Source organism: Sceloporus occidentalis, unplaced genomic scaffold (assembly GCF_023333645.1).
Source record: "Sceloporus occidentalis isolate IW3139 unplaced genomic scaffold, rSceOcc1.0.p SCAF_59, whole genome shotgun sequence".
Lineage (NCBI taxonomy): Eukaryota > Metazoa > Chordata > Lepidosauria > Squamata > Phrynosomatidae > Sceloporus > Sceloporus occidentalis.
Genome location: NW_028317039.1, coordinates 77,989 through 92,665, shown reverse-complemented (window position 1 = coordinate 92,665; position 14,677 = coordinate 77,989). Strand labels below are relative to the sequence as shown.

General features: G+C 44.0%; 1 protein-coding gene across 1 annotated transcript in view; it reads left to right on the top strand.

The window, feature by feature from the left end:
- The first annotated feature begins 5,609 nt into the window (after positions 1-5,609).
- The window catches only part of LOC149287527 (mitochondrial protein C2orf69-like), a 30,368-nt gene continuing 21,300 nt past the window's right edge, over positions 5,610-14,677 (top strand). The window contains exon 1 of the mRNA XM_089492794.1: positions 5,610-5,732. Coding sequence (XP_089348920.1) covers positions 5,661-5,732 — 72 coding nt within the window. The 5' untranslated portion in view covers positions 5,610-5,660. The remainder of the gene's footprint in view (positions 5,733-14,677) is intronic.

Below are 14,677 nucleotides of genomic sequence, written 5' to 3'. Positions count from 1 at the left end.
TTTTACTAATCACATTGTGATTAGAAAGCTGGGCTCCATTGACTTGCATGGTTGAATGCAGTACCTGTATTCAACCTGCAAGTGGAGCCAGAGTTCTCTAGACCATCTAGCGAACTTTAAAAACTTGTTCGTTTCTTTTACAGGGCGGCCGCCATCTTGCTTGATGGCGAAGATCACCGGCAGCTGCGGCTGTGACCGCTCTCCGGAGCGGTCACAGCCCACCCAGAGGTAAGTGTTTGGTGTCGCTGGATGCCTCCTGATCGAGGCATTCCAGCGACACCATTTAAGTTTAGGAGGCGATCGTTGATCGCCTCCTAAACGCTTTTAAACCGGGCGTCTGCCGCCATACAATGTATGGCGGTTGTTGACGCCTCGGGGAGGGGCCAGACATGGCCCCCGATGCCGATCTCGGCGTTACTGAATGCCTCGACATCGAGGCATTACAGTAACGCCGTTTAAGCGAAGAAAGTGATCGTTGATCACTTTCTAAGCTTATTTTACTTTTTGACGGTTCAGGACCGTCAAAGGTCATTTAGTGACCTTCATGTCATGACGGTCCTGAACCGGCAAAGGTCGTGAAGGGGTTAAAGCAGGTGATTAGTTGTTTAAAACTACATTTGGGTATATATTCGACTTTAAAATTATGGATATGACATTTTGGACTGGCGCTATTTCTACAGGCAAGGCAGACTCCACATCCAAAAAAACCAAAGGAACTGTTTAAAAAATGTTTGTCTGGAGTCTGCTTTAAAAAAACTTCGGCAGTATAGTGGAGTGGCGGATTGGGGACATCCGGGATTTCAGGGACATGGACCTCCCAGATGCACTAGGACTGAGAGGTGATTTAGACTTTTTAATTACACAAGAGTGGGAACTGGAGAAGGCATATAAAAAAACTGTTCCACCATATTTAACAGAATGCCCCAGTGTCCATGGATTTTATGGAAAGGTCATCTGAGGATGTTGACCAAGGCTGAGTAGATGGAACTGCGGTCTCCACCCCTGAGTCACAGGGATACTGGGCAGCTAACCCAGATACGATACCGGAGCTATGTGACTTTACACCACAACTGGATCCAGAGATTGTAGATTTAATTGATTTTACATCTGAGGATGCTGGTCTGGGTGGGCATGAAATTGTCTTCCCTTCCCAGCGAAAGGAAGAAAGTTTTCTGGGTGTAGTGGATGGGACTGCAGTTTCCACTAGAACCCACCCAGTAGAAGAGCTGCCATCATGGCAGAGTGCCGCTGGCCTCTGCCTGCTGTCTTCCCTGTTTCCTGAGCCAGAACACAGCAACCTTGTAAGGTCCAATCAGGCAGCCCCAGGGACTGTGGTAGTGGATGGGACTGCGGTCTCCACACCTGGGTCCCCGGAATGTTGGGCAGTTAGCCCAGAGCCCCAACCACCAGCTGAAGCACTGACAACAGGGCAAACCTTGGAACTGATTTGGGCCAGTAATAGATAGTGGAGGCTGGGACCGTATTGTACTGTTAATCCCTTTACTGCTCCTGTTGTCTCTGAGAGGCAAATTAAGGGGCAGTTTGTATCCCAATATCTTGTTTTATACAAACCACCCCCTTAAGCTGCCTCCCACAGACAACAGGGGCAGTAACAGGATTAACAATACAACGGGCTCCAAATCTCCACTATTACTGCCCGAAAACAGTTCCAAGGTTTGGCTGGGGTAAATGTCTGTAGCGGTGGAACTGGGGGGGGGGGGGGGCGGATTTATACAACATTAAACTAAAACAATGGTGGTCACTCACTGTCTGCTGGAGATAATCCCCTCAGCAAGTGATGGGATGATACAAAGTCAGGGCCCATAGTCAATAGGGAGGAGGCCTCTCCAAGGGCCCCTGTGATGGAGGGTTCCGTCACACCCGATATGCCTTATAACCCAGTATGCCTATTATCCCCAGATATGCCACGCCGTCCTCCCCAGATATGCCTTATAGACCCTATATGCCTTATACCCCAGGATGCCTTATACCCCTAGATATGCCACTCCGTCCTCCCCAGATATGCCTTATACCCCCCTGATATGCCATAGTGCCCTTTAATATGCCTTATACCCCAGATATACCACTTTGCCCCCCCCGAATATTCCTTATACACCTTATATGACACTGCCCCCCCGATATGCCTTATACCCCATATATGCCCCTCTGATATTCCACTGTGCCCCCTGATATGCCACTGTGCCCCCCAAATATGCCACTGTGCCCCCTGATATGCCTTATAACAATTAAAAGATTTTTCAAATAGAAGTGAGAAAAGTGCTTTTTTTAATTTTTAATCTTACTTTATTTTTTTTTATAGGAGATTGAATTATACGATTATATCTGAAGAAAGAAAGCCCTTCTTGTTCTGAACAAAAAACCAATGTATAACTTTTGTGGCCATGCCATGACTTGGCAGGCAGATCATTGGTTGTAAAGGGATTAACTCCTTCACATCCTGTGATGTACCAGGTACGTCATGCTCAAGTAGGCTCATTGGTTCTGTGACTACCTGATATGTTGTGCAAAAAATAAAAAAATGCCCCCACAACAATCGTGGTAATTGCTGGGGCACTGCTGCTGCCTAATTTTCCCCTACATTTTTAGATATTTTTCATACTAATTTAGGGCTGCAACAACTAATCGATAAAATCGATAATGAAAATCGTTGCCAACGAATTTCATTATCGATTAGTGCAAACGCTCTGAAAAATACCCCTCATTATATAATCTGTTTCAGTGACTCACAGCAGCAGCTCCTACTTACCAGTCCCTCCTTGTAAGTATAAAATTAATATTTGGGCTACTGAAAGTTAGGGGAGGTGGGGGTTAATTCAGGGGCAGTTATGGTTAATGGGGTGTTTAGGGTTAATTTAGGGGCAGCTATGGTTAATAGGGTATCTAGGGTTAATTTAGGAGCAGCTGTGGTTAATGGGGTGTTTGGGGTTAATTTAGGGGCTGTTGTGGTTAATGGGGTCTTTAGGGTTAATTTAGGGGACGCTGTGGTTAATGGGGTGTTTAGGGTTAATTTAGGGGTAGTTATGGTTAATGGGGTGTTTAGGGTTAATTTAATGATGAGGACTGAGGGTTAATTTAATAAAGTTAACTTAAGGTGCAGTTAGAGATAAAGGGGGGGAAACTAAGGGGAATCTAAATCCTGGGGGCAGTGAAGATTAACCCAGTACTTATTTATAAAAGTATGGTGTCAGTGTGATGCGAACGGGTCTGTGACTCTATGAGGGGACTATGAGATATCGGGGGGGTATAAGGCATATCTGGGGAGGATGGAGTGACATATCTGGGGGTATAAGGCATATACAGTATACAAGGCATATGTGGGGAGGGCAGTGTGGCATGTCTGGGGAGGATGGAGTGGTGTATCAGGGTGTATAAGGCATATCTGGGGCCACAGTGGCATATCTGGGGGTAGAGTGGAGTGGCATAGGTTGGGGAGGGCAGCATGGCATGTCTGGGAGGCAGTGTGTATCAGGGGGTATAAGGCGTATCAGGCACAGTGGCATGTGGGGGTAGAGTGGAGTGACATATGTGGGAGGCAGCGTGGAGTGGCATATGTGGGAGGCAGCCTGGAGTGGCATGTCTGGGAGGCAGTGTGGCATGGTATATGTGGGAGGCAGCGTGGAGTGGTATATGTGGGAGGCCGCGTGGAGTGGTATATGTGGGAGGCCGCGGGGAGAGGTATATGTGGGAGGCCGCGGGGAGAGGTATATGTGGGAGGCCGCGGGGAGCGGTATATGTGGGAGGCCGCGGGGAGCGGTATATGTGGGAGGCCGCGGGGAGCGGTATATGTGGGAGGCCGCGTGGAGCGGTATATGTGGGAGGCCGCGTGGAGCGGTATATGTGGGAGGCCGCGTGGCATGTCTGGGAGGCCGCGTGGCAAGACTGGGCTCAAATGTGCATAAATTGGGAGGGGCTGGTTGGGAAATAAAGACAAGAAATGCATTTTATCAAAGTTTTTTTTATTCTGCCGTTTGTATTTAACATCATTTGTTTATAAAATTATTCATTTTTTTATCCGATTAATCGAAAAAGTGACATATCTGGGGGTATAAGGCATATACAGTATATAAGGCATATGTGGGGAGGGCAGTGTGGCATGTCTGGGGAGGATGGAGTGGTGTATCAGGGTGTATAAGGCATATCTGGGGCCACAGTGGCATATCTGGGGGTAGAGTGGAGTGGCATAGGTTGGGGAGGGCAGCATGGCATGTCTGGGAGGCAGTGTGTATCAGGGGGTATAAGGCGTATCAGGCACAGTGGCATATGTGGGGGTAGAGTGGAGTGACATATGTGGGAGGCAGCGTGGAGTGGCATGTCTGGGAGGCAGTGTGGCATGGTATATGTGGGAGGCCGCGTGGAGTGGTATATGTGGGAGGTTTAATTACTTGTGCTGGAAAAAAAAAAAAACAACAAATATAAAGTGTGGGCAGGGCCGGCCCGACAATGGAGCCGAGTGGGGCAACCGCTCCAGGCGGCACTTTGCCGCCCCAAGCCCCTTTGTTTTTTTTTTAAAGCGAAAGAGAGAGAAAGGGGCGCCGACTGGTTTTCGTTTACCAAGCTGTCAGTACCCGCTCGGCCACCCTCTCTCTCTCCTCTGCGGCAAGTCTTCCTGTTCGGTCTCGGTGCCGGCTTGTAATGCTGAGTGCCGGAAGATTTCCGGCGCTCAGCATTACAAGCCGGCACCGAGACCGAACAGGGAGACTCAGCGCAGAACTGCTGAAAGGTAAGTACAAGGGGGGGGGGGGGGTAGATAAGGGGGGGGGGCGGCATTTTAAAATTCGCCCCAGGCGGCATTTTGCCCTGGGCCGGCCCTGAGTGTGGGGGTGCTCTAAATGAGTTAATAAAGTTGAATAAAGGCATAGCAAAAACACAAAAACTGCTCTGGTCATTTAGTGCGCAAAAAAAAAAAAAAAAAAAACGGTCCTGAAGGGGTTAAATGAAGGTAATGGTTTTCTTTTTGTCAAATGTTGGCGAGTGCAAAAAGCACCATACCTGCTTTACTGATTCTGATTGCAAATGTTAGGCAGGTAACTCCGACTACCACATGAATTGATAGCATTCAACGCAACACTCTTAAAAACGCATATCCCTCTATACCATTCGCTTACCAGGCAATTTTGCACATAGTATTTTTGACGATATGTTTTGACTGAATTTTATACTAATGCATACACTCTAAGCAGATGGCTAACCCACCGCGAGGTAAACACTTTTACTCGATACTTTTCTCTCGGTAGAGAATTTACTTTAGTAGTTCTTAAAAAAAAAAGTAACTCACGTATTGCTCAAACCTCTCTTGTCGTGGTAAATAATGCATATAATACACTAACCAGCTTATCCACCACATGTATTTACAACACGGTATTCCAAATTCTTAGTCGTTACTTTAATAACGTCTCTTTGTCCACCTCCCACTGACGTCAAGCGTCGTTACGTGCGATCCTTAGCGACAGTCGTAGGCACTTAGCGACCACAGCTTCTTTCGCTGTCTGAGACGAGTTGCAATCAGTGGTCCTATGCTGTTGCGCCAGTCTGTGGACGTTGCTGTCGGTATGTGTGCAGGTGTGAGCTCGATGTATACCACACCCAAGCTTTTCAGGCTGCCGGCAATTCCAGGATGCGCTCCTACTAAAAGTAACGACATGTTGCTTTTCCCAGCTATGGAGATAGGACAAAGGCCACACCATGTCATTTATTTTCCGGGGGATGTACAGGTGAGCGCTGAAAAGGGAGGTTATCTCTTATGCCAACCTTGTTCGAATACCCTGTTTACGATTAAAGCTGTAACTTGTTTATTATGCGTACATCCCCCAACATGACCCGATATTATTGTTTACATATTTGGTATACAACTTGCATCAGAAGTACTTTGCACAGAAAGGCATGAAGCTGTAACCACTATTAAAATCAATCCTAGGGAATATCTGTTCAATCTCAAACATTCTCACTGTAGTAATCAGATAAATGTTCTTATCAGCAGGAGCATTCTGTTTTTGTGATGAGGTCACTAGAATGTATGGGGTTTATTCACTAAAAGTGAGTTTGTAGGACATGTAGAGAGTTTAGAGGCTTGAATGAAAAAAAGAGAAAGAGGTGATGTCATACAAAATTTTAAATACATAAATAGATTTAACAAAGTTCAGATAAACCTACCTCCTGCAAGGAAGAGAGATTGTTACTAGAGGTCATAAACTAGGAGGTCAGAGGCTTAGAAAAATTTAAGGAAGTTTTATTTTACTGAGAGGGTGTCGGGTAAGTGGAACAGCCTCAGCGGAAGTGGCATACCTCAGTGCCATCTTAATGTATAGGCACATTGGGCAGTTGCACAGGCAACACATTATGGTAGCCCCCTGAAGAATCACATTGCTGCCATCCCCCAAAACAGAAGCGGCCACGCCAAGGTAGGGGCAAGATTGTGATCTCCCCAGCTAACCCTGCTCATCCCTCATGAGTCCCTGTCGGTAGTGTGCACCCAGGTACCATGAGCGCTAGTCTGAGCAGTAGCTTGTTGGGGGATCAGAATCTCCCTCTAACTGGCCCAACATTAGGTAGAGCAAGGTCTGTCACTTCAGACTTCCGCTTCCCTGCTCCCTAATCACTATAAACCAGCAATTGGTGGCGAGCGCTGTGATATATGATGTCTTATCCCTGCACTCTGCATCATTAACTGGTGCATAGTGATTAAGGAACAATAAAACAGAGGTCTGAAGTGACGACCCTGGCGACTCGAGACGTCGGGGTGTAATTTGAGAGGTACATGGGAGAATGCTAACAGGGCTGCGATCTTGAAGCCTGCACTGTGTGCACTACCATGGAGCAGCAAAGGAGAAATCTGAACATACAGACACAGACTTCACGCTCCCTCGACAAGAAATAAGGAGTGGAAGAGAAGGACGAAAAATGGATGAAAAAAAGAGGACAAAGCTAAGGATAGTAAGGAAGGGGGTATCTGATATGGCAAACAGGGTAGATGATGGGAAGAAAGGGGTGCTGCAAGCGGCCAGTCAGTATGTGCAAGGGCAGTGCATATGTATATGTGTGTGTAAGGGCAGTGTAAATAAAATAACTTAATAAGTAAATAAAAAAAAAAAAGCCCAATTTTCCATTCTTGCTTCCACCGCAAAAGGAGCTAGTTACAGCTCTGCTCACAACAACCAGACATCGCAAGAGCCTGTCGCTCTGTCTTTGCACTTGTAAACTATAAAGAAAAGCTTTCAAGAGTTTTCCTCTGTTTCTCAGATCTGAAGCAATACCCAAGGAAGAGATGAAAACTTTCGAAGCTTGTCTTTTAACCCCTTCGTGACAAAGGCTGATTTTACTTTTTGTACCCTTCGTGACAATGGCCTTTTTAACATTTCTGCGCTGCTTGTGTTTAGCTGTAATTTTCTTCTTTCCCGTTTACTGAACCCACACACATTAGATATTGTTTTTTTCAGGACAAGAAGGGCTTTCTTTAGATGACATTGTTTTGATTGTATCATATTATTTACTACTAAAAAAAGTATAAAATATGGTGAAAAATTTAGAAAAAAATGACTGTTTCTAACTTTTAGTTGAAAAATCTTTTACTCATCTATAAAAGGTAATGAAAAAACCTGCTAAATAGATTCTACTATTTGTCCTGAGTTTAGAAATACCCAATGTTTTTATGTTTTTTTGCTTTTTTCTACCCATTATGGGGCAATAAGTAGAGGTAGCGTTTTGCTATTTCAAAGCCATTTTTTCCAAATCTGGTAATTCTTCCCCCCATGTGCCATTTCGGGTATCTTTGAAGCCGGCCAATACAATTTACCCCATCAAATCATATATTTTTGAAAACTAGACAGCCCAGGGTATTCCAAATGCTAGTATTTTAACTATTTCCATGCACCATATCTACCACCAGTTTTTGTCAAACTTTATGGTAGTCATTTTTTTGCATTTGTTTTGTCACACACATTTTACTTCAGGTATGAATTAAAAGGTTCTTGTTTATGTCACTATCACAAAACACCCCAATATGTGTTCAGCAACATCTCCTGAGTACAGCGATACCTCACATGAATGATTTTGCCTGGCTGTTTGGGGGCAAAAGGGCCACATTTGGGGCATGCGCATTTTTCAATGTTGAACTTTGGCATTTGGGGATCCACTGCCCATGCCCTATTTGGTACATCTTTGAGCCGGGCCATTTCAGTGTGCCCAACAAAACCATATATTTTTGAAAACTAGACACCCCAGGGTATTTCAAATGCTAGTATTTTAACTCTTTCCATGCACCATATCTACCACCAGTCTTTGTCAAACTTTGTGGTAGTCATTTTTTTCCATTTGGTTTTCCACACACATTTTACTTCAGGTATGAATTAAAAAGTTCTCGTATATGTCACTATCACAAAACACCCCAATATGTGTTCAGCAACATCTCCTGAGTACAGCGATACCTCACATGAATGATTTTGCCTGGCCGTTTGGGGGCAAAAGGGCCACATTTGGGGCATGCGCATTTTTCAATGTTGAACTTTGGCATTTGGGGATCCACTGCCCATGCCCTATTTGGTACATCTTTGAGCCGGGCCATTTCAGTGTGCCCAACAAAACCATATATTTTTCAAAACTAGACACCACAGGGTATTTTAAATGCTGGTATTTTAACTCTTTGCATGCACACATTTTACCACCAGCATGTTTTCAAAGTTTGCAGTAGTATTTTTGTGTGTGTATTTTTCCCACACACACCTACTTTATGTATGAATTTACAGCTCCTGGTATATGCCGCTGTCACACGACACCCCAATATGTGTTCAGCAACATCTCCTGAGTGCAGTGATATCCCACATGCATGGGTGTGTAATTTTTGTGGGAACTAAAAGGCCACATTTGGTACGTGTGCATTTTTCTAATTGGAAATTAGGTGTGTGGCCATCCTTCCCCCGGTGTTAATTGGGACGTTGTTGAACCTGGCCAATTCAATTTACCCCATCAAATCATACCTTTTTTAAAAGTAGACACCCCACGGGCATTTAATATGCCAGTATTTTAACTCCTTCCATGCGAAAATTGTTTTAAGCTAATATGCTAATTTTAGGACTTGCTCACAAAAATATATTTTTTATATATATATATATTTTATTTTTTTTTCTTTTAAAAAAAAAAAAATTTAACATTTTTTTTCAGCTTGGAGGTTCCCCTGATAGAGACATCAGTGGGAAATGATTTTTACATTTTACTAGTTTTTTACTATTTTTTTTTCTAATTATTATTAATTTTATTTTATTTTTTAATTTATTTTTACTAATCACACTGTGATTAGAAAGCTGGGTTCCATTGACTTGCATGGTGAATGCAGTACCTGTATTCAACCTGCAAGTGGAGCCAAAGTTCTCTAGATGGTCTGGACCATCTAGCGAACTTTTGAAAATTTGTTGGTTCCTGTTACAGGGCAGCGGCCATCTTGCTTGATGGCGAAGATCATCGGCAGCTGCGGCTGTGACCGCTTTCCGGAGCGGTCACAGCCCATCGAAAGGTAAGTGTTTGGTGTCGCTGGATGCCTCCTGATCGAGGCATTCCAGCGACACCATTTAAGTTTAGGAGGCGATCGACGATTAAAGACGTGCCGGTCCTGGCACGTCAATTGTCGTAAAGCACATGCTTTTCCGTGTCGTGCCAGGACCGGCAATTGTCGTTAAGGGGTTAAGTATTACGTTAGTCCAATAAAAAAGTATCATTGCATACCGCAGTACTCTGGTATTTTTTACCTTTTGTCTACTGGACTGATACTGCTTATCCAATCTACATTACTTTGGCAGATACTGAATATATCCCCATAAGGAAGCAAAGGTCATGCTTTAGACCTGAGGAAGAGAGAAAAAACTCTTGAAAGCTTTACCTCTTTACATCTTATTTATATATATATATTTATTTATTCTTATTATTTATATATATATATATATATACCGTATTTGCTTGATTATAAGACAAGGTTTTTTTCAGAGCAAATGTCTTATAATCGGGGTCGTCTTATAATCAGACCTCAAATAGGTCTGACTATGAGACGACTAAGATCCAGATTCCCCGCAGCTGCAGGGGATCTGGATCCTCCTGTCTCAACCCCCCCACCCCACTTATTGGTACTTCAGAGTCCCCGGTGTGCAGCTGGGGCAGCGTGAAAATGTCTACGCGATTCGCGTAGACCTTCCCCGGCTGTCAAAGATCAGAGTTCAGAGCCGGCGTGGGGAACTCTGATCTCTGACAGCCAGGGAATGTCTGCGCGATGCACGCAGACAACCCCCGCTGCTAGCCACGCCTCCTTCCGGCTGCAGCGTGAGTCTACACGCTGCCCCAGCTACATGACAGGAGACTCAGAAGTACCGGTAAGTGGGGCGGGGGGGGGAGTGTTAAATGGGGGGGCATAAGGCATTTCTGGAGGCAGGGTGCTCTGTGAAATGCCTTTTAACCCCCTTAATGCCACTCTGCCTCCAGAAATGCCTTTTTAACCCTCTATACGCCACTCTGCCTCCTGCAATGCCTTAAACCTCCCTATATGCCACTCTTCCCCATAATATGCCTTTTAACCCTCTAAGTGCCAGAGTGGCATGTAGGGTTAAAAGGCATATCATGGGGCACAGTGGCATATAGGGTTAAAAGGCATATCATGGGGCACAGTGGCATTTAGAGGGTTAAAAGGCATATCATGGGGCACAGTGGCATATAGGGGGTATAAGGCATTTCTGGGGCAGATGTGCATAACTGGGGGGCAGGTTCGAAAATAGAAGGAAATAAAACCAAAATATTTTTCTCAATCATAGCTTTTATTAAAAAAAATAGTTTAAATGAATTCACATTTACTGGTAAAACTTTTTTCCTATAGGGTCGTCTTATATTCAGGCTTTTTCTTTTTTTCCTAAATTAATATTAAGATTTGGGGGGTCGTCTTATAATCGAGCAAATACGGTATTCTATATATTCTTCCTAGAGGCGCCACTGTTCTCAGATGACAGCAATTTTTTTGCTGTAATCAGTGTGGGAGAGGACTGCTGCTCCCTGCCTGAAGGTGCGGGCAAATCAGAAACAGACAAATGGAGGCCTTCCAGAGCCTGTGATTGTCCCACTAGAGCAATCATGCAGGCTTAAATATAATCACAAAAACTGAGCTGAAAGTCAAAGGTGCTTCAAATTCAGTTGCTGTCAGTTAAGACAGTCCTGTAGTTCAAACCAGTGACCTAATCTCATTGTTACCCCTCTCAATGTAGACTACCTGTAACCTAACCTTAACATCTAACCATACTTAACACTTTCACTGTCCCCATAGCTAACCACTAGATATCACGAAGGTGAAAAGCAATAGGAAAAAAGGCAGAGAAGGAACACCTGCAAAATGCATGCTATGTGCTGAAAAAAATTCTGAAGTGTACCACTCATCCTGATACATGCAAGAATTCTGAATAATAGATAAGAAAAAACCCTCAATATCCCGTGTTTTGTGGTTGTGGCAGTCCACTAAGAAAGATAAGTATTTGAGTTCCTCAGTGATGTGCTTTCGGGGAATGTGTAGTTTATGTGGGTTCTTTTTGATGTTTTAACCTCCAAATGTTTGCCTTCTTGGTTGAAAAATTTTACACTCATGATTCGAGGGCTTCTTATGACAATGTAACACTGCCATACACTATATGGTATGTTGGCACCTCGGGGATGCGCAATTTTTTTTCTTTCAATTTAGCCCTGCTGCTAGGAACTAGGTCCCACGCAATGCTGCAGGGAACCTGGATCCTCCTCTCTGATACCCGGTGGACGTCTTCGTGATATGCGCAGACAACCTCCGCTGCTCCCCGACACTTCCGCTGGGACTTCTATGACAGAGCGCCACATGACATGACCTTTTGGTGCTCCGTCATAGAAGCCCCGGGTGAAGTGCCGGCCAGCACGCTGATGTTCACCGGCTGTCCCCTGTAGACACCAGGGTGGCAAGTCTGGGGTGGGGGGCAGAGTGGCATATCTGGCGGCATAAGGCATATAGGGGGCAGAGTGGCATATCAGGGGGTTATAAGGCATATAAGGGGTATAAGGCATATCTGGGCCAGAGGGGCATTTCTGGGGTATATATCCAGTTATTTTAAATAAACAAAAAAAATATCAGATTAATCGAAAAAAGAATCGCCCAACTAATCGATTATGAAAATAAGTTAGTTGCGGCCATAATTGTGTTTGGGTTCTATAGAGTTATAGAGATAAAAGTGTGTGCACGGAGTACGACGACACATGTTAATGTAAATTTGAATTTACTGTTTGTTAAATTATTATAAACAAATTTCATATTGTTTTTTATCAGATTAATCAAAAACAATCGGCCAACTAATCGATGATTCTGAAAATAATCGTTAGTTGCAGCCCTACGGATATCATCCAATTAGCGGAAGGACGCCACTGCAGCCTATTCTCCCATGCTGTGTTTTGGTTGCGCTGGATATGATGACATTTTGGCGCAATGTCCAAGCCACACGCAGCCCTATTTGTTTCTGGCTGCGTGCGCCAGATCTTCCAGGAGGAAGTAGTCCATGGAGCAGATCTTCTGTATTTTAGTTGATGTTAGTTGAAGTGAGGTGAAGTCCCCAGGATTATGGGCTCTGTATGAGGAGTGCTGTTATGCTGATTAACATCCACTGACATGGTGTTTTTAATACAACAGGTCCTGTAGAAGAGTAAGTTGAGGTGATGAAACTGCAAAGTGTGTGGGAATTATTTTTTCTTTTTTTGTGTTCCTGCCGTAACTCAACTTTGAAAGATGCTGGTGTGCCGCTCGACATATCCATGCATGTGGACTATTGCTGTACTGGGTGGCGTGTTTCTGTGGTGGCGAAATCTAGTGATATACTGCAATGTGTTTGTTAAAAATGGAGGGGGGAAAAAACCCCTCATTTTAATGTAATGTTTGGTGCAGATTGACACTAAAATGGTATAATAAAAAGTGTTCAAATACCCCTAATGAAATCATTTGGCTTCCCAAATTTCAAAAAATATATACTTTTATTAAACCGTTTTGATTTTTCTACCCACTATTGGGCACAACTTGCAGCATAACACTTGTTTTCTTTCCAATTAATTCATGCTTATCCTTGTAACTACAAAAATTGATTTAAAAAAATAACAATATGAGGTATTTTAAAAATCCAGCACAAATATTTACATGGATTTTTTTTTTTACTTGTATTTGATTATACGTCACATGGATAATACCATGCAAAATTTATTTTTCTTATTTTGTTCCTACTTTTTTATTTTAATTCAGACTAAATAATGGTTTATTATATATAATAAAGATTTCAGAAGAAAGGTTTTTCTTGAAAAAATATAATTTGTGGGGGTTAACTAAATAAGTTAGTGGGAAATCACTTAAAACAGCCTTGGTCTTTAACCCCTTCAGTCCCCTATGGATGTACCGGTACATCCAAAAAACGCATCCCAAGAATCTCCTATGGACTTACCGGTACATCCTGCCCTTCTTGCAGCAGCAGGGACACATCCCTGCCACTGCACAGGAGATCAAACAACAGCCTGGACTCTCCCCTGACAGCATAAGCCAACATCGCCGGCTTTCTGCTGTCCGATCTGATGTAACAGCTTCCGGTATGAAAGCCGGAAAACTGTTACATTTTTAAACGCCGATCGGGCATTCCCTTCCGGGTTGCGTTACTGCTGACGTCACCCGGAAGGTCATCTGAGGACAGGATATCCCCTTCAGGGGATATCCTGTCCTCCAATGAGGCACAGACGCTGTGATCTCTATGCAAGTGTGTGGGGACTTGCATTGAGATCGGTGGAGGGGGATTGCAGGGAGGAGAGTGAGAAACCATTTTCTCACCCTCCTCCCATGCTGAAAAAAGAAACGGAGAAAAAAAATAGGTAAAATAATACAATAAATATATTTAAAAAAAACAAAACAAAGTCAGCTAAGTTATGTCATTATGACATCACTGGCATTAACAACATGTTCAAGAGGTCCAAACAGCCGTGTTCGAGAGAGCGGCCCGGCCAGTCCAGCTACAGCATCCTAGTACTATCTTGTGCCTGACTAGGGGGCTATCGTGCTGTACATCTGCCTTTGTGCCTGTGTTTTGTTTGGTCGTGTCTACAGCCTGTACTAACCTGTCTTGCCAGCTTCTTCAATACAGACCATCTCATATTAAGGTTCAGCCTGCTGTGTTTTATTTTGCCTGTGTGTACCTTCGTTCTGTTAATGATGCATCGTGGGGTACAATCTGAGCCTCTGGTATCCCCTGCAGCTGGGCTCCTACCTGACCTGCTTACCCGAGCCCCGAAGCTACCTTTTGAGCAGCTACGCAATTCCGTCATGGCTTCAGCCCCTCAAGGTTTCCCTGTAAGACCTCATGCGTACGAATGCTCAACAGCATCTGAGCCTTCTTTTGAAGAAGAGGTAGAGGTTTTAGAAGAAGCATTGGTGGAACAAGTAAATTAGTTGGAACTGTCAGCATTGGAAATGGATAAATAAGATGGATATAAAGGCTGACTAGTTCCTCCAGCATTCCTTGAGAAAAACCCAGGACTTCTGTGGTACACAATGTTTTTGTTCCATTATTATGAAGAGGCATAATCTACAGAAGAAACTAATTTTCTAGATGGTGGCTCAAGGCTGTTCCCCCTTTGCAAGGGGAGTTATGTGCTG